Source organism: Cupressus sempervirens, chromosome 5, assembly GCF_028749045.1.
Source record: "Cupressus sempervirens isolate cs-2001-9-10 chromosome 5, ASM2874904v1, whole genome shotgun sequence".
Lineage (NCBI taxonomy): Eukaryota > Viridiplantae > Streptophyta > Pinopsida > Cupressales > Cupressaceae > Cupressus > Cupressus sempervirens.
In genome coordinates this window covers 120,213,103-120,240,306 of record NC_143122.1, presented here as the reverse complement: position 1 = coordinate 120,240,306, position 27,204 = coordinate 120,213,103, and the positions used below count along the sequence as shown (strand labels likewise).

Sequence of the window (27,204 nt, the reverse complement as noted above, 5' to 3'; positions counted from 1 at the left end):
GGTTTGTTCTTCCATTTGACTAGATACAAGGTATATTGTCTCCTATGAGTCTTCTTTATCTTTGTATCGAGTATCTTCTCCAATTGAGGTGGTGTTGGTTTAGAGACTTGCTGCAAATCTGTTGTTACTGAATCTTCATGTGCTGGTTGGTTTTCAGAACCTTTGTATGGTGTGAGATCACAAACATTAAATATGGGTGAAATACCAATGTCTGTAGGTAACTGAATCTTGTATGCATTGTGTCCATACTTTTACAGAATTTAACAAGGACCAACCTTCTTAGGTAATAACTTTGTATGCTTTGTTTGAGGTAATCTTTCGTTCTTCAGATATGCCCACACTAAATCACCAACCTTGAACTATACTTCTCTTCTTTTCTAATAAGAAAATTCTTTGTATTTCTGATTTGAATTTTGTAGCTGCAACTTGACTTGATCTTGGACCTCTTTAATAGCATCATCAAATTCTTCACCATGATGATAACTATCATAGTCATATTGTAAGAATTGGAGTGCATATTGCGTATATGAATAAAGTATTTGTTCTATGTTATATCTTATTATACTACATGCAATAAGTATCCTTTTACCCTGTACGGTAAATATTTGGCGTCGTTGCCAGTTGAACCTGGAACAAAGAAAGTGTTATGAAGATTAATGCCGAATCTGCCTAACAAGGATAGGAATAAGATAAAAGATAAGGATGAAATACGCACAGCACAAGAAGTTTTAATTTTAGCACAACAAGCGGAGTGTAGACAGAAGCTTCAGTAGCTTACCGACGAGCACTAAGGGGGCGAAGGAGCACAAACGGAAGGAGTGCATTCACCTTGCAGACCGAGGAGTGCCAAGGAATTGCTACAAGAGACTCAACAGCGATTGAATTTGGTGGAAGAGACAAGGGAGGAGTTCCTTAACTTATATATGCCAAGGGTAGAGAATCCAAATGGAAGGGAAGTAACTCACATGGCTCGAAGTGCCGAAGGAGCACAAGCGCAGAGTGAACGCTTTGTTCCCAATACACCCAATGAACAGATACAGGCAGAGAATTGAACTTTTCTTGAGGAAGATCTTTTCTCACCAGGTAACACGGTTGTTGGAAGTAGGGTGATTGTCCGAAGCAACGCGGTTGTGCAGACCAACACGGGTGCTTAAAACAACGCGGGTACTCAAAACATCATGGGTGCGTAGCAAGCACCACCACTTCAGAAAAAAGTAGTATTGGCAGGACCAAAGGAAAAATTGCCGAAGTTCAATGGTGACAGGACGACAGATCTGATCAAACACTACAAGACATGCGAAACAATATGAACAAGAAACAGTGTAATGGACCAAGATGACTAGGTCGAGCAGTTTCCAGTGATCCTACGAGGTGTAGCAATTGATTGGTTTGTGGATGTTGATCCTCAGAAATTAACTACATGGGCTGATGTTAGGAAGAAGTTCATAGCAGAATTCTGACTGCTGAGGGACGATAACAAAATTGTAGCAGAAATATACAATACAAAGCAAGGAAGGAATGAAACAATCTGTGTATATGCAAGAAGGCTGAAAGAGTTGGTGGGGAAGATGGAGAGCCCACCGGATGACGGATTAAAGAAACAATGGTTTGTTGAAGGGCTATGGTAGGCACTAAAGAAGAAAATGAAGATTGTACCTCCAGAATCAGATGCGTATAATCGGGCGATGGATCTGGAGAGTGAGCAAAAGACGAGCAAAAAGAAGCACAAATCGTTGGACTCAGATGATTCATCTTCCGAAAGTAGCAGCAACGATGAAGAATCAAGTAAGAAAGTTCAAGCATTGTAAAAGGATATGCTACGGATGATGAAGAAATTTAACAATCTAAAAAAGAATCTTGACTTGGTGAAGGGGTAATTGTGGTGTATAGACTGTAAGGAGGGCCACACAAAGGGCTCCTCCCTGAAAATACAATTTTGCGATATCTGCCAGATTGCGGGACATTCCACCAAGGAATGTCCATTCAATATGAAGACAAAGGGACATCAGCAAGTGCTACTAATGTAGGAAGTATCTGCCAGAGAAGGAATGAGCACAAACAGTAACGACGCAACCTTAGGAGGATATCGCAACAATAACCAGTGCAGAAGGGGCGGTAATAATAATAACAATGGAGGCCAAAGTCGGATATAGTACGACTCGAGTGGATGGCCAAGGATACAATGTCATGCGTGCAATCTCTAGGGGCACTTCACCAAAGATTGTACCATGAAGGAGATGCTGCAACTGTTATGCAGATGGTGTGGTTCGAGAGACCACAAGGATTCAAAATGCTCGAAGCAGGGGTGAACTTGTTAAGCATCGAAACATGTGATGAGCAAACACTAGCCATTATGCATGAGCAAGCAAAGAAGGCAAAGTACCCTGATGTAGAGGAAGAAAAGAAGAGGTTGCAACAAGCACGCACGGATTTGGAAAAGCAAATGGAAACAGAGAAATTACAAACAAAAGAATCTATCGGCACCTCGAGGAGAAACCAAGTAGATTAAAACATGATAAGGCAGGTAATGCAAATAGAAGTTCCTATAAGATTAAATGACCTTCTTACAATGCCTCAATTGCGGATGGTGATACTGAACATTACACCACTCTCGAAAGCAACGGAAGAGATAGGAAAGGATGGCAGCAGAGCGACTACAATAGACCCAATGCTACTGGCACTCACGACGGGAAGACATCCTGGAGTAGTAAAGATGGGTATCCTCAGAACTGTACTTACAAACACACTTGTGGACGAAGGGTCAGGCATAAACATGTTACTAGAGGATATATGAAAAAAGTTGGGACAAACTACGTTGTGGCCACCTACATTGCAGTTACTCACTGTGGATTAGCACGGAATCAAGCCATTCGGAACCCTAGTGGTGCAGTCAATAACTATTGGAATGCAACCATTTCTATTAGATTTTGTGGTCATTCCACTAAAAAGAAAAAGATACGACACTATCCTTGGATGGGGTTGGTTGGTGCAAGCAAAAGTGAAACATGATTGGAAAAGAAATACCCTATCCATGGAACGTGGAGGTTGAATATTTATAATTGACCTGCACACACAGATGGTAGGTGAGAAGGTAGTGTCGTCAGATTCCGAAGGTGAAGGCGAAGGTGACGATGAAGGAAAGAAGAAAATGGAACTGGACGAAGGAGTATTGAGATTAGGACGATCGAATGATGACGACCTAGACTCGGTCAACGGCCTACTCCACTAACAAATGGAGGATTACGAGCTCTTTTTGAGCTGCAACATGTTGGGAGTCGAAGAGGGAAAAGAAGGGAACAAGTGTCCGAAGAAGTATAGCGAAGTGAAGGAGGGAGAAGCACATGTAGACGAAACGTCAGTGCATACGTTTAGTGATGACAAGCCTATAAAGTATGAAGAGCCCACTGTCAAAACAATGAACTTAGGAGATGTAGCCAATCTGAAAAATATCTTTGTGGGAGATTATTGGAATCCAGTCTTGAAGGCAGCAACATTCAAAATATTTATGGAATACAAGGATGTCTTTTTGCATGGACGTATAAAGATTTAAAAGGAGTGCCACTAGAACTATGTGTCCACCGAATATAGTTGATAGAAGGTGCAATACCCGTACAGAAGCGGCCGTATCGGATGAACAAAAATTATGCCCCACGGGTCACGGATGAGATTGATTGGATGCTGGAAATAGGAATTATTTTTAGAGTGCAGACAAGTGGGTGGGTATTACCGATTGTGATATCTTTGAAGAAGGACACCACGTAGATAAGAATATGCGTAGACTTTTGACTGTTAAATACAGTAACGATCAAAGATCCATTTTCGATACCATTCACCAATAGCATTCTAGAAGAAGTTGCAGGGCATGAGATTTATTCATTCATGGATGGGTTCTCTGGATACAACGAAATATCCATTGCCGAAGAAGACAGATTGAAAACAACATTCATCGTGAAAGATGGAATATATGCCTACAACAGGATGTCGTTCGAACTATGTAATGCTCCAGCAAAATTCCAAGAATTATCCCACACATATTTGATAAAATGTCTCTCAGAAATTTTAAAGCATTTCTGGATGATTGGTCAAATTTTAGTGCAGAGGATAAACATATAATAGCACCCGAAGAATGCATGGAGAGATGTAGACAGGCGAGACTAGCACTAAATCTGAAGAAGTGCAGGTTCATGGTACTATATGGAAAGCTATTAGGACACATCGTCTGCAAAGCAGGGCTGAAGACGGATCTTGACAAAGTTCGTGTAGTTTTGGATATGCCACCATTGACGAATGTATCAGAAGTAAAATCATTTCTCGGACAAAGAGGATACTACTAGAGGTTTATCAAGAACTTTGCGAAGATATCCTACTCACTAGACAAACTCACCTGCAAGGGCGAACCTTATAAATGGGAAGTGGAACAAAATGAAGCTTTCAATGGATTGAAAACGAGGTTGGTCACAACACCGATTATCCAAACTAGGATAAGGAATTTCATGTTCATGTTGATGCATCGAACTATGCAATTGGAGCAACACTGGCACAAATAGGTGATCACGGATTGGACCATCTAGTATATTTTGCAAGTAAACTATTATCTAAGGCAGAGAAAAATTACAGTATGACAGAGCGAGAGGCATTGGGGATGTTGTATGCAATACAAAAATTTAGACATTATTTATTGGCAACGCCATTTGTATTCTATGTAGATCATCAGGCACTGCTATATCTTGTAAATAAGTTGATCATTCAGGGAAGGATAAGTCGATGGTTATTATTGTTGCAGGAGTTCACATTCAAGATTGTGGTACGGCCAGGAAAGAGTCATGTAAGTGCAGATCACTTGTCAAGAATAAAATCAGGAGAGCCACTAGAGGGAATCAATGATGATTTTCTTAACGCGCAACTATTTCACGTTGCAATACTGCAATCTTGGTACATGCGTATTGGAGAGTATCTATCGATGGGACAGTTTCCTAGCCAAATGTCACCGAACGAGAGGAGGAAACCGGTGCTACGGAGTGAAACATTTCAGTTGATCAACGGGTTACTGTACAAAATGGGACCCAATCAGATTCTAAGGCGATGCGTTATAAAGGAGGAAATTCTGAAAGTGTAAAAGGAAGCACATGAGGGACCAACAAGAGGACACATGGGACCAGACACAACTGCACGGAAGACACTTCTGGCAACGTTATGGTGGCCAACCATGCACGACGCAAGGAGTGGGTTGTTGGATGCAAAATATGTTAGAGAGCTGGGAAAACATTGAAGAGGGACTTCATGCCTCTGAATCCTTCGCATGCGCAGGAGCTCTTTGAAAGATGGGGATTGGACTTTGTCGGACCCCTTAAGGTAAGTAAAACTAGAAGGTGCAAGTAAATCGTGGTAGCGACGAAATACCTGACTAAGTGGGTGGAGGCTCGCGTACTATGAAACAACTCTACAGTGAGCATAGCTAAATTTATTTATGAGCAAATTATCACCAGGTACGGAATTCCACTATAGTTGACAAGCGACCGAGGAGGACACTTTGTCAATCATGTCATCCGACTGCTTACTACCAAGTTCAAAATTTATCATTCATTGTCGAGCCCATACTACCCGAGAGCCAACGGACAAGCAGAAGCTACAAATAAGATCTTGGTCGGGGTGATTTATAAATCTTGTGAAGTTGAGGGAGAAGATTGGTAAGAAAAACTACCATTAGCATTATGGGTGTACCACACTTCATATAAGGTAACAACTGGACACACTTCGTTTTAGTTGATGTATGGACAGGAGACAGTGGTATTGACAAAGTTCATGGTACCAAGTTTAAGGATAGTGATCGAGAACAAACTAGGCAATATGGAAAGCTTGAGGGAGAGATTGTATAACTTGAATAGATTGGATGAGCGATGACTGTAGGCACAATGGGCCAAAAAAGTTACACAAAACAGGTGTAAGGTATGGCACGACAAGCATTTAAAATTGAATAAATTTCAACCGAGTCAGTCAATTTTGAAGTATAATGGGCAGAACGAAATTAGACTAGGAAAGGTCAAAGTGAAGTGGGTAAGACCGTACAAAATCCGCGAAGTCAACGATAATGGAGCAATCAAATTATGGACGCTAGATGGGAAGGAAGTACCCGACACAGTGAATGGGTCGAAACTGAAAATTTATCATGAAAGAAATAAAATGCCCCCACGGACGAACAATTGAAAAGGAATAAAAAGTAATACTATATATATGTAAAGTAAAGGGTAAAAGCACAAATTTGTGTCACCATTTGGGATATTAAAACCTGTTTTAGTCAAACCTCATTTCTCTATCAAAACTAAATTTTTTTCAAAAACAAAAAATACCCTTTTGTAGATCTCAGATTCAATATCATCATTATATAAATTTCTGAGTGTTTTGATTAGTTATAATATATTATAATTTCAAAATATTATAAGTCAATATTTCAACATTTTAGAAGATGCTCCCTCAAAAAAGGAAAAAAATAGTAAATCATATCAAAAAATTTAAAATCTATATTTATCTTTGGAAGAGAGAGTCCTCTTCATGAATATGTAATTTGTTTTCAAGGTGTAGATTTGATATGGAAGTTTTGACGAGAGGAAAAAACTGTTGGATTCTAATAAGGTCGAGCTTGAGTACTTATAACAAAGAAAGTATGTATCAAAAATAATTATTTGTTTTTTTGTTCCCTTGATATACATGTCATCTATAAGATATTTCCAAATCAAAACAAAGAAAGATGATTTGTATATACTTGTTTGACAGGAACTGCACCCTACATTTTTTACAGTTAAAAAAGGGACTTCAAAATTTTAAAAAATGAATAAATTATTTTTAAAAATTACAAAAAATATAGGCATAAAATTCATCCAATTCTACACATTTCATCAGTTTACATCATCTTCAAATTCTAAACATAAATACCATTTTTTGTCATTAATGTTGAACTGTTGTATTCTGATATCCCGTTTCTTTATTAAAGGTGACACAGGTTTGTGCTTTTACCCTAAATATAAATAATACAAAATGGAAAATTGGAAAAAAAAAAGCGGTGATAAAATAGTAACTGAAGGTCAGATGTTGTCGGTAAATTCTATATTGTAGCCGACGGGTAGAATAGTATTCGAATGGGCGCGTGATGATTGAGACACCCTTCGAGAAAGCATATGTACACCGTCCAGAAGGGACTTTGGATCATCATTGTAATCATCATAATCATATTGTAACCATTGGAGTGCATATTGCATATATGAATAAAGTCTCTGTTCTATGTTATATCTTACTATACGACATGTGATAATTATTCTTTTACCCTGTATGGTAAACAACTTCCTCTAGCTGTCCAATGCTTGGTTAGTTTAATTATTAATCACACAAAACTCTGATTTAAAGAAAACTAATTCAACTGAAAATCAAACACACATTGTCCTAAGTGGCTATACTTGGAGAGTTCATCAAATTACTACTCCATTTATGCCACCACAACATAGGACTTTATTCAAAACATTAAAATTGAAAACACACATAAAACATTACATTAAGTTCCTGTAGCATTTTCAACCATGTTAGTTCTTGTAGCATTTGTCTGCTCTGCCACTGCAGCAGATCCATCTAGACATCATTCGGGGGAAGAGACCATTCTCATAGATGGTGTTATTTGTAAGTTTTTCTTTAGACAGCAAAGAAGGTAATCTTTTTGAAGTGTTTTCAGGAGTATAAGAACTCATTACCAGAAAACAAAAGTCCATAAGAGTTTGTACAACTCACCTATAGGACATGGGTTTCCAAGGAGAAAGTACCTAGTTTTTTAAGGATTATTTCTGTCCTTTCTTGGCACCTAGGAGTCAAGACAGAAAACTTGGTTGGGAGAGTTTTCAGGTTGAAGAGATTAAATTTGAAGCTGCTGCAAATAAAATTCTGAGTGTCATAAGTAGTTGCTAACTTGTTGTTTCAGACCTATAAGCCAACTGATTGGCAGTGCCCCTTCATCAAGTTTCTGAATATATCTTTTAGGTATGCTAATTTTTTATTTGTAAGACCTAATTTTCAACGAGTTAATTTTCTTAATCATCAAATCTTGTAATTTTGAGGCTAGTGAAATCTGAAAATCTCAAGCTTCTTCGTAGCATTAATAATATACATTATTTCAGAACTGTTGTCTTTGCAAGAAATACTGTTATTCATTGCCATCTACTCACACCTGACAAAACAAACACACAAAGCCCCTTCTGTAACATCTATCTAGTTCTGAAAGAACAATCAGCCAAATCAAACAAAAAATATTATACAGGGAACAAGCAAGTTATCATCAATTCTTCAGTTTGATAGTGTTCCAGAATAGCATGGGACATCACAGGTCACTAGAAGTCAAATTGTTTTAGCAAATGGAAGTTGTGGAACTTCAGCTTGACAGCTACCACCTTTGATGGTAGTCACTCCTACTAAAAGAGGGAAACCGGAGACCTGTGAGACTTAAGATATGTTACAGGTGGCATCTACTTTTGGAGTATTCATAAAGTGAACAAAACTCTTCAATTTAATAAGAATATTAAAAAAATCTGCCATTCCATGCTCTCTATTTCTGAATGGAAATGATTCTCTGTACTTTTTGAGGCTTCCTAATGTGATTAGGAGTAGGACTAGTAAACTGCAACCACCCAGTCCTGCTGGACAAGCCGAAGAAAATTGAATTAGATCTGCAGGCTGTAATGTCCCCACTTTTTCGGTTATGTTCGAAAGCTGTAACCTGCAACCATTTGTCAGTACAATATCAAAAATTGTATGTAAAACATATTAGCAACGTTAGATTTAAGTAAATACTAATCTAAATACTACCCAAGCTACCCTTCCAAATCCTTCGGGAAAGATCCTTTCTTCAATCGCCTAACCCTCTGGTGAGAACTACATCTCGATTAGGTAATTGTCATAGAAAGAGATTCCCCCCTAGGCCTCTTTGGGATCTCCGATAACACTACTTGGTGGAGATCCCACCTCTACCAAGTCTTTGTCTCTGACATATGCATATGTTTGATCACTACAATATATATTGTCTCTAAGAGATTCTCTAAAAATCTCTCTCTGGGTTCCCATTTGGAATCCCAACATTCAATCAAGAATACCCTCTAATCTCTGAGTTCTCTTAAAGAAACTCGACATTCGTAATGAATGCCCTCTACCAAGATCTTTCTTGGTCTCTATGAAAACTTTATAGTTCTCATCTTATGTATAGCTATCAATCTTGAATTTATAATTTTCTCTACTTCATAATTCTTTCTGTAATATAATATATCTTTAGTTCTTTGATCTGGTATTATTCGTCACTAATATTACTCTATTTATTGCCTCCACTGATTAAGATTTTTTTGTTGGTCTGCACTATATCTTTGTGATAAATTTCATTGATTTAATACTCACTGTTGTATTTATTATTTTCATGGTTCTAATACTTGATGGCTACGATCATGTATTCAACAATTAATACTTTGTTGATCTTATTGTAATTCTTATCTTCTTATCTGTATATGTATTCTCTGCTGCATATGTTGTACAACACATATTAATTTCTTTAGAACCACTGATGTTATAAATTCAGGCCTCTCATACTGCCACATAACTTGTTATTGCCTGTATACAATTCTTTGTCCGTGGTTTTCTACTCTCTTCTTTTTATGTCTTTACCACTTCATTGTAATATATCTTTTGTCTAATTTTACAGTTGCACTTAATTGAAGCTATTTATATACTGATGCTTATGTGGTGTATCTTGGTTTTGCCTGGAGTTTGACCCCATTACCGTTCAGGCCTATCATTTCTCTGTTTACACCTGTCACCAACATTTACAATGATTGTTTGTGTCTCATTCACTGATTACTGTTAGTGCTATGAGTTTAGAGGATCTCTCTTCCTATCTGAAGGTATTTGTTTGTGTCACTATGGACTGGTTATTTAATGTTGATATAGAGTTGCCTTTCTCTGTTCTTTGTTTGATATCATTTATATTGACTCTGTAGAAAATATTTGCATCTTAGTCTCCCTCTTCTACTTGCTGATTCAATCCCTTCTTGTATTCATCTCACGGTTGCAATGGTTTCAATAGGACTTTGTCCTCTTGCTAAGTGACATGTATTTCTCACTGTGTTGTTCGATTCTTCCTTGAACTCATACGTTGGGCTCTGACTGGCTTGTATTCCCTCTATGGCAGCCACCAAGTCTGACTGGATGATTACTATTCACAACTCCTTATTTGACAACTGGTAGGCCTGCGTTTGTTATTACTTTCTTGCTTATCTTATTAACTTCCTTCTTGATGCCTTCACGGACTGGTCTTGGTCTCTTTGGCATTTGTCTCATTCAGTGCATTCATTTCTAACTACGATCTCCCTCCATATGATGATTGACTTCAATTAACAATGATGCTACCTAGAGGAAGTGAATTCGTTCAATATTCTGTCGGGATGTCTCTTCTTTGGAATCATGGTTTGTAAATATGTTTTCTTTCCTTTATATATATTTATTTTCATGTCTCTCTAATAGTTGTGTCTCTACAAGATCCATCATTATCTTTACTTAAACAAATAAAATATATATATTATTCACCTATGTTATAATATATCATATTTAGTTATAGACTCTTATTAATGTTTCCATGAGATGAAAATAATATTGACTCATTTATATATTGTAAGTTTTCATTCTTTATAATAAATACAATTAATAATAATTTATATGATTATTATTATAATTAGATTTTACTATTTTATGAATAATTAATTTATTATATTATATTATATTTAACTAATGCTTAATATTTAAAATAACAATTTAATATAATTATATATAATTATCTTGGGAGAGGGGATATTACACAGGCTTTTCAAGAAGCCATAGTTGTCAACTGTGGTGGTTGCTGTACCAAATACTGAGATGCACAATCTTATGAAGGTTATAAAATCTCCTCGAGTTTTACAAATATTTATCCTTTCCAGAGCTACAAAATAGAGTGTTCAGATATTGTCTGATTGAACAATCAATTTCATGATAAAAAGGATTGTTATTCTTCTATTCGTCTAGCATATTTTATCATTTTGCAAATACATATAAAGTGATAGTTTCTCAATAAGAATCTTTTCAGACAAAACCAAAATCAGAGATGCACATTACATTAAAAAATAGCATCAGAGTATTCTTCAATGAACATTTCTACAATGGAAAACAAATTTTTAAGGTTTCTTACAATGTAACACTAAAATTTTATCTTTTATTTACTTTTAACTATAAGTTACAGCATTCTATACTACAAACTGAATTTTTAGCTTATTCTTATTTATATTTATAAATCTGTATAGTTTAAATGGTGGTAACAATATTTATCGTATAGGATATATAGGAAAATGAACTACCGAGAAAACTTATAACAAGAAAATAAATATAAGATTAATGTAATTCTAATTATGTACATTACAGCCCACATGTAACTACAATCATCCGTTTAAATGATAAACTTACAATGTTTGAGTGCAAGTAATCAAGCCCTTGTGCAATTGCAACAGCAATTTCAATCCTTTTGTCCCAACTTAAACTCCCTTGCCTTTGTTTGTCTGAAAAAAAAGAGATGATAATTTTAACATCTGCATTTGACACTAGAAAACAATTTCATAGAAGAAAGGGACTATAGTATGTGCGACTGTTTAATACGCAAAAATATACCATCAAGACAAAGCACTCACTAAAATTAATATACAACTAGTTGTAACTGCCGCTCAATAAATACTCACAATGTTCAAAGGCATCAGAAATAAAGAAAACAATCATTAACAAAATGACAACAAATGTCAGTGCTCAGCCAAATTCAATTAGGGACACCTTTCTTTCTTGGTCTAAAAACTGAAACTTATCACTTGCAACTAACTTTGCCTACGAGCCTAAGAAGCAACATGAAAAAAAAAATTAGATAGCCCATTATGTGCTAAATATACATGTAATGGGCACCCCTGAATGTCCCAAAAAACTGAACCAAATTGCTGAAAGGAATTATGTCAAACAGTTTGCATTCAACCTCTTATTTCTCCATTTAATGTTTTAAACCCCTTATAACTCCGGAAATCAAACGTTTATTTGTTTGTTGTGTTTTGTGCATGGAATTGGTATCATACAACATAAACAAGAAAGAAACTACAATAATATGCAAAGTGGAAATGAACTGCTACCAATAAAATGTTATTTTCAGAATTCATAAAACCAAATACATGGCAGATTTATCAACTCACTAATTACTTCAGCATTATTGACATAATACTCCAGCCCATGCTTTCAAACTTGCTGCTACAGTGCCGCATGAATAGTGCTGCTACAGTACTTTGTCCTTCAATCAATCCACTACTTTCGTAATATCATTCCCTCAAAGCGGCATAAGCATCGGACAAGTAGTGAAGAAGATATGAGCAAAATACCAAATTAGCTTGTAGCTGGAAATGCAACTAAACTGCCTAATAATGAAGCCGATAACAAAGAATTCCAAAGGCCAAACCCCAAGGGAATGACATCTAGAATGTTGCAAGACAGGATAAACGTCCTCAAATGCCAAGAACGGAGCTACAACTCACACACCAATTTCTTCTCATATTCAACCTGTCTAATGAAGCCACAAATGCTTCCTTTTATTTTATTTCCAAGGGTCCGCTCAACTCATATGGGCAATGTGGGATAAAAGATGTGTAATATATAAAACATATATTAAAATAGACCTTATGTCTCCCTTGGGTACACATCCCCATAAAATAAATATTAAAGTAACACTTTAATATTTCACAATTAAATTAGACGTTACTTTAATAAAACTTCAGGCATTAAAATGTATTAGCAATCGAACTCCGAATAATGTGAGTGATAGCTCATCGGAAAGCTCTCACCGAGGAGTATCAAATCCAATCACCAAAATTGACCTGCACTGTGTCCTGCCGACTTACTAAAAATAGTAAGTATGCCTGAATGAGTAAATCAACTTCGTTTGGGCCCAAATTGGAAATGACTAGGCCAAAACACTCCAGGGTCCCATTAAACCCTTCATTAGCCCTCGAGACCATGTAGAACAAAGCTAACGCACACACACTTGGTCAACTGCTAAAATGGGGACATTACAGTCCGCCCCCCTTGAAATTGCTTGTCCTCAAGCAATCTCAGTCCAGCCTGCTGAATAACCTGCTCACTCTCCCATGTAGAATCTTCCTCCGGCAGGTCTTTCCATCTGACCAAATACTCCTTCACTAACCTGTTTCTAAGCTTCCTCTCTCTGGTGTCCAGAATAGCCTCGGGTATTAACACAAGCTTCCCCTCCTCATCCAAAGGGGGTAAATCTGCAGAAGGCACTACACTCTGACCAATGGCTTTCTTAAGCCTAGACACATGAAACACATTGTGCACTCGATTACCCTCTGGAAGCTCAAGCTCATAGGCAACTTTGCCCACTTTGCGAATCACCCTGTAGGGACCATAAAATCTAGGTTTCAACTTTTTAGCTCCGCTCTTCTTGAGCAATGACTGTCTATATGGTTGTAGCCTCAAGTAAACCATATCCCCTACCTCGAAGCTACACTCTATTCGGTGCTGATCAGCATACAATTTTTGTTGATTCTGGGCCTGTTGTATATTCTCTTTGAGCACTTTCAGGATGTCCTGACTATCCTGCAATAAGTTTTTGGCTTTGGGCACTCTACTGTCACCCAAAACTAAATCCATGAAGCTAGGTGCTTCATAACCATAGAGTGCCATGAAAGGAGTCATCTTGATGGACATATGATAAGTGGTGTTATAACAATACTCTCCCATATGCAACCATCTGATCCAAGCCTTTTGTTGTGCAGTTACATAGTTCCTCAAATATCCTTCCACCCATTTATTCACAATCTCTGTTTGCCCATCTGTTTGCGGATGATAACTAGTGCTAGGTGTAAGATCTGTACCACACAACCTAAACAACTCTTGCCAAAAAACACTCATAAACTTACTATCCTGGTCGCTAACAATGAATCTGGGTAGCCCATGTAACCTGAATATCTCTCTAAAGAAAAGATCTGCTACTTGTGTTGCTGTGTAAGTGGATGGAATAGCAAAGAAGTGAGAAAGCTTCGTCAAGCGGTCCACCACCACATAGACACAATCCCTTCCCTGCACTCGTGGTAAACCAGTGATGAAGTCCATCGAAATACTTTCCCATTTCCTATCAAGAATGGGCAAGGGCTGTAATAAACCTGCAGGAAATGTGTGCTCTCCCTTATTTTGTTGACAAACCACACACTCCCTGACATACCTCTGAACATCATCCTTGAGCCCTTTCCATGAAAACCGCTCTCGTATTTGCCTGTAGGTCTTGAAGACCCCCGGATGTCCAGCTGTGGGTGCATCATGATATGCCTTCAGTATCGCCTCTCTCAAATGTGATGAAGGAATCAAATAAACCCTGTCCTGAACTCTGATCAATCCATCTATCACCTCATAGCGATCATCCTGTATGGTACCTGAAATCAATCCAGAAGCCCAAGCATCTCCGACATACTCTGCTATAATCCGATCTCTCCAATCTCCTGAAATCTCTGCCAGAGCACATAAGTGAGGTCTACGAGATAAGGCATCAGCCACCACATTTTTCTTACCTTTGACAAACTCTATGTCAAAGTCATAAGCCTGCAATATAGTCACCCATTTTTGTTGCCGGTCATTAAGATCACGCTGACTCATGAAGTATTTAATACTGTTGTGATCAGTCTTGATCACAAAATGTCCACCTACCAAATATGATCGAAATTTGGCCAATGCATGCATTATGGCCAACATCTCCCGGTCATAGACAGAAGAACTCTTCTCAACTCCCCAGAGCTTCCTACTCTCGAATGCAATGGGATGCTTCTCCTACATCAATACTGCTCCAATCCCATCACCTGATGCATCACAATGAAGCTCAAAAGGCTTCGTGAAATCCGGTAGAGCTAGAACTGGACATGAAGACATTACCTGCTTGAAATACTCAAAACACCTCTGTGTTGCCCCTGTCCACACAAACGCTCCTTTCTTGGTAAGATCTATCAAGGGTGTAGCAATTTGTGAGAATCCCTTAACAAACCTCCTATAAAAACCACATAAACCAAAGAATCCCTTAAGCTGTGTAAGGTTTGTGGGAGTAGGCCACTCTACAATAGTTCTAATTTTTTCGGGATAAACCCGAACGCCATCTGCACTAATGATATGCCCAAGGTAAAGGAGCTCAGTCATGTCAAACTCACATTTAGATTCCTTGGCATACAATGACTCTCTCTCCAGAATAGATAACACCTCCTCCAGATGATGTAAGTGCTCCTCCCAGGTCTTACTGAAGACCAAGATGTCATCAAAGAAGATCAAGACAAATCTCCTTAGCTGCTTCCTGAATACCTGGTTCATACAACTCTGAAATGTAGCGGGTGCATTGGTTAGACCAAATGGCATAACCATGAACTCAAAGTGGCCATAGTGACATCGGAAGGCTGTTTTCTCAATGTCCTTTGCTCTCATCCTGATCTGATGGTATCCGGATCGCAAATCAATTTTGGTGAAGAAGCATGCCCCATGCAACTCATCAATCAGCTCATCAATCCTAGGAATGGGATACCTGTTTTTAATTGTTTTCTTATTCAGTGCCCTGTAATCGATGCACATGCGCATCGTCCCATCCTTCTTCTTTACCAATACTACTGCTGAAGCAAAGGGGCTCTTACTGGGCCTGATATGCCCCATCTCTAACAAATCCTTAATCGCCTTCTCTATCTCATCCTTGTGTTTCTTAGGATGACGATAGGAAGTAATCATAACTGATTTGGCTCCCTCCTCGAGCTCAATAACATGTTCCATCCCTCTGTCAGGAGGAACCCCATGAGGAATATTGTTAAATACTTTAGCATGTCTATCAAGTATCTTCTAGATATCTGGTGGATGACTCTTTTCTTGTGGCTCTGGTGAAGTTGGCATAATGTAGCACTCTGTCGCCCACTCTATGTCATCATGACAAAAAAGTCTCTGCATTCTCCTCAAGGACACTACTTTGCAACCTCCATTTGAAAGTCCTCTAAGTACCACAGTTCTGCCCTCATGTTGGAATCTCATCTCCAATTTCGCTAGGTTGAGTGTGAACTCAACTAGTGAAGCCATCCATGTCATGCCGAGGATGACATCATAATCTCCCATGTCCACAACATAGAACTCATCCTCCAACTCGTAGCCATCTCTTAACCTGATGCGAAGATTAGATATCTTCCGAGTGCATAATAATTTATCACCATTAGCCACCATGACTCTAAACCCATCATGCTCCTCTATCTGTAACCCTCTCCTGGCTACCAACTGTGCATCTATGAAGTTATGTGTAGCCCCAATGTCAATAAGAGATATCACTTTCTGCCCCTGGATAGTACCCCTGATCTTAAATGTGATTTCTTTTTGGGCCCCTGTCAAGCGTGCCAACGATCTATCATCCTTAGGAATGCTGCTCTCCTTTATAGTGTTACCCTCATCTGAATCAGAGTGCTAATCCTCCCCCTCTGACTCTGACTCTTCTGCTGAAAAATACTCCATTTGATTTGCCTTAGCCTTGAGAGAACATTTATGAGATAAGTCCCAAGGCTCTCTACAATGGAAGCACAGCTTCTTCTTTCGAAGTTCATTCAAGGTTTCATTGTCTAGTCCTTTTGATCCTTCTTTGGGTTTGCTATACTGTTTCTGAAACAATTTTTTGTCTTTGTCCTTGCGGTAGGAAGAATCTGTTGAATGGTTTTTTCCTTTATATACCGAAGGGGCTAAATCTCATGCCTTTTTAGTTGCTTCAGCTAAGGTGAGTGGATCATGTCCCTTCACCCAACCTCGTAATGGATCAGCAAGACCATCACAAAATAACAGCACCAATCTCCTAGGAGAGATATCAGTAACAAGTACAGACAAGCGCTGAAACTCGGCAATGTAAGCATCCACAGAACCTGACTGTTTTAACTGTGCTAGCTCCTTGAAATGTAACTCGGTATCCCTAGTGTCAAATCTCTCAATCAATGTTTCGGTGAATTCCTCATAGGATGTAATCTGATTATGCCCCAAAGTCACCATGCCATGATGCCACCATTCATGTGCAACGCCATCCAAGTGCATAGCCGCATACTTGATAGCCTCCTCCTCAGGCATAGGATTTAGCTGCAAGTATGTATCTACCTTCTACACCCAAGCTCGTGCAGTCATCTTCCCTGAAGCATCATAATAAGGTAAAGAAAGTTTTCCAACTTTCTTTCTCAGCTCAAAGTTTTGATTCCTCCCTCCTGCTCTAGGCATGTGTCTCATCCTCAAGTCCATATAATCTCTGAGGGAAATATCTGCCTGAAACTCCGGTCCACTAGCCTCCCAGTCCCTCCTGAACTAATCCTGTAACTCGGTAATCTGTAGTTCGTTTACTGGTTGAACCAGATCTCTGGGTGGGAAAGTGGGTAGAAGAGGTCTCGAGCTTGCAGTCCGCACTGGGCGTGCAACATGTCTAAAGTTATCAGCCTCATTCCCATTGTTGCCGTGTCCATTATTACCATTATAGTTATTCTCAGGACCATTGTTGTTGCCTTGGCCTCCATGGTTATTATTTCCCCCATTGTTATTGTTTCCCTCATTGTTATTGTTTCTGTTGTTGGCATCACCTGGATTAATATTGACACCCATCTGTCTAGCCATGAGCTGCAACATCATGTCCATTCGCCTATTCTGCTCCAGCTGCATATGCTGCCCCTGCTCTAATGTATCCAGTAACTGTTTGAGCATTACCTCCCCCTGATCTGGACCGACATTCCCGCCTCCGCCTAATCCTGTATTCCTGTCATCTCGATCACCCATATTGTTGTCCTGATCAAAGAATATTTTCTCTGTGTCTGTATGGCTGGATTCAATGTCCACCTGCACGGATGTACTAGATTGTTTGCTTTGCAAGTCTGAAATCCTATTTTGTCTTGCTCTGGTATCACAGAAATTATAAGGCCCCTGTCGCATGCTCAAACATAAATGCTTAGCCTGTGTTTTTATTTATTTATTTCTGATTTTAGTGTTTTGACATTTTGTCAAACACTTTTCCCTCTATCCGGCTGTTCCAAATTCCCTATAAGACCTCCACAGGATGGCAGGACTTATAGCTCTGATACCACTGTAATGGGCACCCCTGAATGTCCCAAAAAACTGAACCAAATTGCTGAAAGGAATTATGTCAAACAGTTTGCATTCAACCTCTTATTTCTCCGTTTAATGTTTTAAACCCCTTATAACTCCAGAAATCAAACATTTATTTGTTTGTTGTGTTTTGTGCATGGAATTGGTATCATACAACATAAACAAGAAAGAAACTACAATAATATGCAAAGTGGAAATGAACTGCTGCCAATAAAATGTTATTTTCAGAATTCATAAAACCAAATACATGGCAGATTTATCAACTCACTAATTACTTCAGCATTATTGACATAATACTCCAGCCCATGCTTTCGAACTTACTGCTACAGTGCCGCATGAATAGTGTTGTTACAGTACTTTGTCCTTCAATCAATCCACTACTTTCATAATATCATTCCCTCAAAGCGGCATAAGCGTCGAACAAGTAGTGAAGAAGATATGAGCAAAATAACAAATCTGCCTGTAGCTGGAAATGCAACTAAACTGCCTGATAATGAAGCCGATAACAAAGAATTCCAAAGGCCAAACCCCAAGGGAATGACGTCTAGAATGTTACAAGAGAGGATAAACGTCCTCAAATCCCAAGAACAGAGCTGCAACTCACACACCAATTTCTTCTCATATTCAACCTGTCTAATGAAACCACAAAGGCTTCCTTTTATTCTATTTCCAAGGGTCCGCTCAACTCATATGGGCAATGTGGGATAAAAGATGTGCAATATATAAAACATATATTAAAATACCCCTTATGTCTCCCTTGGGTACACATCCCGATAAAATAAATATTAAAGTAACACTTTAATATTTCACAATTAAATTAGACGTTACTTTAATAAAACTTTAGGCATTAAAATGTATTAGCAATCAGACTCCGAATAATGCGAGTGATAGCTCATCGGAAAGCTCTCACCGAGGAGTATCAAATCCAATCACCAAAATTGACCTGCACTGTGTCCTACCGACTTACTAAAAATAGTAAGTATGCCTGAATGAGTAAATCAACTTCGTTTTGGCCCAAACTGAAAATGACTAGGCCAAAACACTCCAGGATCCCATTAAACCCTTCGTTAGCCCTCGGGACTATGTAGAACAAGGCTAACGCACACACACTTGGTCAACTACTAAAATGGGGACATTACAATACAAAATGAGAGAAAGGTTACAGTAATGTAACTGATTCATGGAAAGGAAAATAAGATACCCAAAAACTACCAAACAAGAATGATAGAATATCACACCACTATATTCCTAAAAGGCTATCTTTACTAGAGCTAGTATATTTGATGTTAATGCAACTCAAAGTCAAGTAAATGGTTTGTACTCAAGAAGTAAAATGGCAACAATGTAGTCAAAACTGAATGTCTAAAGGCTATAAGGGGAAGTAGAAACTTGGATACTTGATTCGTAAAAATAGCTTCAAGCATGAAGATGATGGGTCTAGACTGTAATTGAAGCTTAATTTTTAAAGTAGCCAAAGAAGTACGCCTTAACAATATGCCAATATACATATTAAGTCATGTTAGTATTTTAATTTGGACCTTTTAATGCAACACAAAACGAAATGTGTAATATAATTGCTCTTCAAATTAGAAGGTGAAGCTCCCTTTAAACCAAAATATAACCTGGTACGATTTACATGTAGTTTTAGAATGCATATTAGAATATTTTTCCCAAGGATTTCACATTTAGGCTAAATAAAATTAAAATGTATATCTTTCTAGGCTTGTCTAAAGTAAACAAGTTACAATTCTTCAACACAAGACAAAGGATTTTCTATTGTTCAACCAAAAATAAATCCTTAGAATGGACAATTGCACTATTTGATGAATAAGTATGTCTGTATCTATTAATTTAATATAATTAAACATATTCACAAAAATAAATTAGGAAGACATCAGATCACTCCTTGGAGTCACTAGGGCAGAGCACTGAAAAAACTAACGGTCACATAGGCAAAGCGGAAAATGCTAACAAGCAGAAAAAAAAAAAATCTGCTTAGGCAGCAAGAGAAGTGAAGACACCAGGTCACTCCTTGGAGTCACTCGGACAGAGCCTCGAAGGCGTATAAAATGTAACAAGGCAGAGCATGGAAAACAAACTAATAGCCACATGGGCAAAGCCCAAAATGCTAATAAGCAAAAAACAAAACAATCCGCTTAGGTAGCAAGAGAAGCACTGGATAGTGGCAGAAGCAGGTCCCCATCATCTAGTTTTCTCTATACACAATGGATCTAGGGTGATATCAAGGATAGACCAATTAAAAATGGCCATTGCATTCAAACCTTGCCAACATTGGCATGTTTGTGTTAGAAAGTGAAGTCCACCAATACAACTGAGAGGGATGGCAGTGTGAATCAATTGTATGCCAAATATAACTTAAATCCAACTTCAATAACCAATATAGTGAGCAATGCCGAGAGATAAAACATACACAATGACACAATGATTTGTTAACTAGGGAAACCCTTGATCAGAGGGAAAACCCTGATGGGGATGGAACCCACAAACTGATGTACTAAAATAAAAGTTCCTTGTGAAAGAATGTAACACTGTTAGGAGTCAATTACAATACAAACAGTATATTAGTCCATGTTAGGAGACATTGAATCCCTATTAGAAGATTCTAGCCCTGTTAGGAGCAATGAGGAAGACAACTGAACCCACTATCCAAATTGTTCCAGTAATTGTTATACAAAGAGATCTTTAGGAAAACAAATACAAGTAGTGAACTGACCAATACTGCAACTCAATTGCCAATACAGTTCCTTGAAGTTCTCAAACCAACATAAACATAATCCTTTGTTCTGCTCTAATCAAATTCGCATCCTCAACATTTGAACATAACATCACATGTTCAATATTATTCTTTCAAACCAAGCAAAACATATTTGCTTAATACTTTGTCCTAACAACTAATTTGGTCAGCCTTTTGAGCTTCTGCAATGTACAATTAATTACATAGAACCTTATTAAGATATTACAATAAAGTTCCACATGCTACATTATACTTTACTACTTCCAAAATAATTCCCAATACAAGAGTCAGCCTAACAATGAACATTCACACGTTACACTTCAGCGGCCTCCACAAAATGACCTTCAACATATGCTAACACAAGCATATCATCACGAACATGTCTTCAACCACAATCTAAGCTCACTCACCATAATTCTATCTCGCTCATCAAATATAGACAAATTACCAGTAACTTGTTTTCCTGTACACTGGCTTATTACCAGTCTTCACCAAATCAACAGTAACTCATCCAATCCTACATACAAACATACACGAACACAAATGTATCTAAACACATCCCTCAACATGAATCTAAGCTCGCATAGCTTAACCTGTCATATCCCGACTTTGCTGATCAATCTAACCTCTGCGATGCACAAAATCTTTGTCTGTCATGAACACACACACACACACACATATATGTTGACATCAATGACAAACCTATCATTAATCTAATACATAAAAGTGCCAACTACCTCTGTAATCCTAACAATTTGACGATTATGTTGTGTGTTATTCTTGCTATCAAGGTTCAAATTCTATTGGGGTGCTATTGTTAAATGATTAATAGCGTAATGAGGTCCCATGTTTGTACCCTCAAAAGCATTTACCCCTCTAAAATAAAAAATAAAGAAGAGCCACAACTAAGACTTATCTTGCAATAGATACAATACTATAACAGAAAGTACCAATGAAACCTTGTGATTTTCAATACTTAAAGCCAATCGTAATCCGAAAGTGCATTACAGAGACACAACTAAAGATATAGAGATGGACAAATCTGATTACAAGCACAAATACAACATACCCATTTTCTGATAATGAAAATAATAGACTGCAACAACAATATCCACCTAAGATAACATCTAGAATCCATAGGTATGTAGCACAATGTCTCTTAGCTTGAATGGCGTTGAAGAAGATACACAAATAGAGTAGCAAACATTTCCAAACCCTCAATGAAATCACTCCAAGCAGCTACACCAGCTCCACAAAAAAAGTAAGATCCTCCTTGAGCAAGCATGGACCCCTATAAAGGTACAAGCAGCAAGGATATGTACAACACAACCAAGGAAAGGAACAAAAAGGCCAATGGAAGTTTGCAATGGTAATATCTTCCTTCGATTGGCCCTTCTTGACCAAGTATGCAATGCTAACCCTCGAAATGTCCAAAATCTAAATGACAAATGAACCCAACCATGTTTCCTGTATGAAATACCAAGAAAAATTCCAAATAATGCCTCTCAATAACATAGAGAATGTCACCTACAAGGGATTCTTCATCAAAAACCAAAAAAAATGGCAATCTCCTCCAAAAGAAAAGACAATACCAAATGTTCAAACTCAACATAAAAAATAAGCTTGACAAAAATGCTTTTATAGCTCTTCCACAAAAACTGACCCCTTTCACTTTTTGCCTTTTAATAGAAGTCACTTTTTAATCTTCCAATGCACCATTTAATATAAGAGAGCCCCATTCTTTCAAAATAAATTAACTTTCACTTTATAACTGACCATTATAGTCTCTTTATTAAATACATTAAAATAATGATAAAGTTAAAACTTTTATTTTAAATTTAATAATTGACAACTTATCGTCATTTTACTTAAAATCACTCGACTATATAAACTATTGAGAGAGTCATCAAAACTGTCACTTTATAATTGGTCATTTATAGCCCCCTTATAGTCCCTTCATTAAATAAATTAAAATAACAATAAAGTTAAATCTTTAATTTGAATTTAATAATTAATAACTAATCTTTATTTTATTTAAAACCACTCAACTATATAAAATGTTGAGACAAATAACCAAACTGAACCCACCAACAATACAAAAAATAGTAACTTCACTAGTTGGCCCAATTAGTGCTCAAAACTTACTATAATTAGTAATTATTGGAAGACAACCAAAACTACTCCAAAAAGGGAAAAATACCCAAAAATAATGTTGGAAGCTTAACTAGCCATCAATTGTCAAATTCATGGATAAACTACCTCCAAGGTTCCCTAACCATAACTCATTAGCCTATGAGAACCAATTGAATAGGGTTAAAGCTCACCAACTCAACTGGTTAGCAAGGGGACATTATAAAAGCATCCAGTGATTATTATGTTTTGAGTCATAAAAGAGAGAGCAATCAATAATAATTTGAAGACAAAATATACATACAAAATACTCTTGAATAAGCATTGAGTTTTGAAACAAAAATTACCAATATCCAATGAATAATAAACTCAACAATGTGTAGGCTTCAGAATAACCATTTTTAATATAAATGCAAATGGTGCATATTTTGTACCATGGTTTAAAACTTGAACTCTGCAAGCTAAAAAGCTTGAAAAACTTAGAGACTTGACAAGCCCAAAATTTGAAATGAATCAGAAGTAACTAAGAACTCGACAGATTTATCAAACATTTGAAAATATTTGTTTTTTACATATTCTTCAAAAACACACATTCTTAAAATTTTCTTTTTCTATATTTTTGTAGTCTTGTTGCTCTAAGATTTTAAAACCCTAACAATGGTAAGTACACATGGAACAATAGAAGGAAAGACTTTTCATTTATCGCTGAGAACTGGACAGATTCTTTCTCAAAGGAGAACTAAGAGAATTAGCTTTAGATATACAATCCTCAATTCTACCTATAGCAAGATCGAACCACTACCCTATTAGAATTGAATTTATTGAACCTACAAAACCTTTCAAAAATCTTTTTAAATGTGAAAAAATGTGGTTCATAGACAAAAATTTTATGGAGCTTATTAAAGTATGGTGGATCAAGGCAATTTTAAAAGTTCCAAAAAGTACATATTTGTCTCTAAGATGAAAATGACTAAAGAAAATATACTTAAGTGGAATAAAGAACAATTCAACAATATATTTAAAGGAAAAATAGACAACAAAGAAAGCCTAAAAAAATTAAACATAGAAGTAATTAAAAAATGAATGAATAACAAGAAATTTTCTCTGGAAAAAGAACTACTCACCAAATAGGAAAACATTCTAGCAAAGGAAGAAGTCTTCTGGAGACAAAAATCAAAAGAAAATTGGCTAGAAGAAGGAGATCGAAATACAAAATGTTTTCATGACAGCACTTTGTATAACAGAGCTAAAACCAAAATTACAAAAATCAAAGACTCGACAGATACTGACATTGAAAATCTAGACAGCATAGCAAAGATTTTTGTAGGTCATTTCAATAATTTATTAAATAATTTTGGTAGTTCGAATATGATAGCTCAATCAAAAATGTTAGAAGTAATCCCAAAAGTAGTTACTACAGAAGATAATAAAGTATTAAATACACCCATATCTCTGAAAGAAGTCAGATCTATGATATTCAACATGAACCCAGACAAATCCCTAGGTCCAGACGGATTCCAGGGTTTCTTCTAGCAAAAATGTTGGATATTATCGGAATTGATCTTTGGAAAGTCACTGAAGCATCAAGAAATGTTGGATCATTCCTATCAGAAATCAATAATACCTTTCTTACCTTGATACCCAAAAAAGATGACCCTAAAAATCTAGGGGATTTCAGACCTATAGCTCTTTGCAACACCATTTATTAAATCATATCCAAAATTTTAGCTAATCAACTAAAACCGATTCTCCCTAAGCTCATCTCAGAAGAACAAACGGGTTTTGTAGCAGGAAGATCGATTCTAGACGATATTATTATTATTCAAGAAACATCGCATTCAACCAATAAGAATAAAATGGCAAGCATGTTCATGAAACTAGATATTTAGAAAGCATATGACATGATTGATTGGAGGTTTCTATGCAAAACCTTAGAAGCTTTCAAATTCTCGCACCAATGGATTAATCTTATCTATCAATGCATCTCAACAACTAAAATGTTAGTTCTTATTAATGGTACTCCCAGAGGCTTCTTTGACACATCAAGAGGTATAAGACACAGAGATCCTCTATCACCTTTCCTATACATTATCATGGCAGAAGTCTTTGGTAGAGCAATAACCAAAGCTTAGACTGAAGGAAGAATCAAAGGAATTACTGTAACTGAAAATGTCCCTAATATTACTCACCAACAATATGCAGATGATACCATTCTACCAGGAAAAAGTACAATAGAAGAGGCCCTAAACCTCAAGTCTATTATTCAACATTACATGGAAGCATCAAGACAAAGAGTGAATGCTGAAAAATTAGAACTTTTTTTCATTAATACCAAACTTGAAATAGAAAAACAGATTTGTAATATTATGGGATGTAAAAGAGGCACATTCCCATGTAAATACTCAGGAATAGAGCTAGAAAAAGGTAGTAAAACAAACAAGGGATGGCATAGCATCCCTGAAAGAATGGATTAAAAAGATAGGAGGTTGGAAAAATAAATGGCTCACAAAAGTTGATAAAGTCACAAAGATCAAAGCAATCTTATCTGTTCTCCTAACCTATCCTCTTTCTTGCTTACCTCTAACTAAAACTATTAATAAGAAGCTCGAAGAAAAACTCATAAGTTTCTTATGGAATGACACAGATGAACGAAAAAAAATTGGCACTTATATAATTGGGAAAACATATGTAAACCAAAGGAACTAGGGGGTCTAGGTATCAAAAAATTAAGTTGGCAAAATGAAGCCTTAGGGGCCAAATTGACTTCGCGACTATTCCTAGAAAGAGATAAAAAATGGTCAAAAATTTTATATAACAAATACCTAAATGCAGCCAACCCTTACTCTTAGTTTAGAATGAGAAACCTACCTAAAGGATCCAAAAGCTGGAATTTTATAGCAAATAGCAGATCCTTGATTAGTAAATATCTCACTTGAGATGTTGGTGATGAAACTCTCTTCTAGGAGGACTCTTGGGATGGCCACCCCGAGTAGATAGCTTAGGTATCCCAGTAATCCTTAAAGATCAATTAGTCAAACTTTGGGGGCTTAAGGTCAACAATTATAAAATTAAGAAAGATATTCATGGCAGTATAAGTTGGGAATGGAAAACTTTGGATAATATTGACTTGGAACCAACAATAAAAGATGTTTATGAAAATATCATTCATAAGAGAAAAATAAAGCAATTAGTGAGAAAAGACAAACTTATATGGGTAGCATCAAAAGACGGTAGATATAACATTAAAAATGGATATAGAATAATCACTCAATCACAAAGGTAGGAAGAAGTTATTCTTCCCCTTAAACTTTGTTAGGACTCCTCTTGCCTGCCAAAAGCAGGCTTCTTTCTGTGGACTGTCTCCCAAAAAAGGATTCTAACAGTTGACAGACTCAGAAAGATAAGCATTGAGGGCCCATCAAGATGTGTGTTATGTAAGCATGATAGTGAAGATATTGATCATCTCTTATATAATTGCTCATTTACAAAATTTTGCTAGGAATGGCTCCGACAAATGTTGGGTTGGACTGCTCCTTTGCTAGAATATTTGGATGATCTTCTTAGGGGTTGGCCATTTGATAGTAGAAGTTGTATATATGGTAAACTTTGGAATATCTGTCCATCTATCCTTATATGGGAAGTATGGAAAGAAATAAATAGAAGAATATTTCACGATCAGGACATGTTTGTATTTGAGCTTACTAACAAAATTGAGGCTTGTATTGTTGAAACCTTGAATTCTCACCTTAGGAAAACCCCAAAAGAAGAAGGATCCTTCTAAGATTTGGATGGTCTAATGAAAAAGGGTTGGAAAAATCTAATTAATCCCCTGCTTTTGTATAAAAAAAAGAATCAAGATGCTAGGGACAAGTGTAGATGGATACCCCCCCAAGTGGTTGGACAAAATTAAATTTTGATGGAGCTTCGAGAGGCAGCCCTAAGATTGCAGGAATAGGATGCATCATTAATAATAATTATGGCACTTGGATCTCTAAAAGGGCCAAATCTATAGACTCCACCACAAACAACCTAGCAGAATTAGAAGCCCTCCAAGAAGGTCTCCAAATTTGCCTAAACCTAAGAACTACAAAACTTATTAT

The 27,204-nt window shown here is 37.0% G+C and overlaps 1 protein-coding gene across 5 annotated transcripts in view; it reads right to left on the bottom strand.

Moving 5' to 3' along the window:
• The window catches only part of LOC149554800 (uncharacterized), a 309,622-nt gene that overhangs the window by 61,949 nt on the left and 220,469 nt on the right, over positions 1–27,204 (bottom strand). For all 5 annotated transcript variants that reach the window (XR_016364417.1, XM_089828801.1, XM_089828800.1 and 2 more), the window contains exon 17: positions 11,512–11,603. Coding sequence is in view for 4 of the 5 variants with exons in the window: in XM_089828801.1 (XP_089684927.1) it covers positions 11,512–11,603 (92 nt within the window). In the remaining variant the exon portion in view is untranslated. The remainder of the gene's footprint in view (positions 1–11,511; positions 11,604–27,204) is intronic.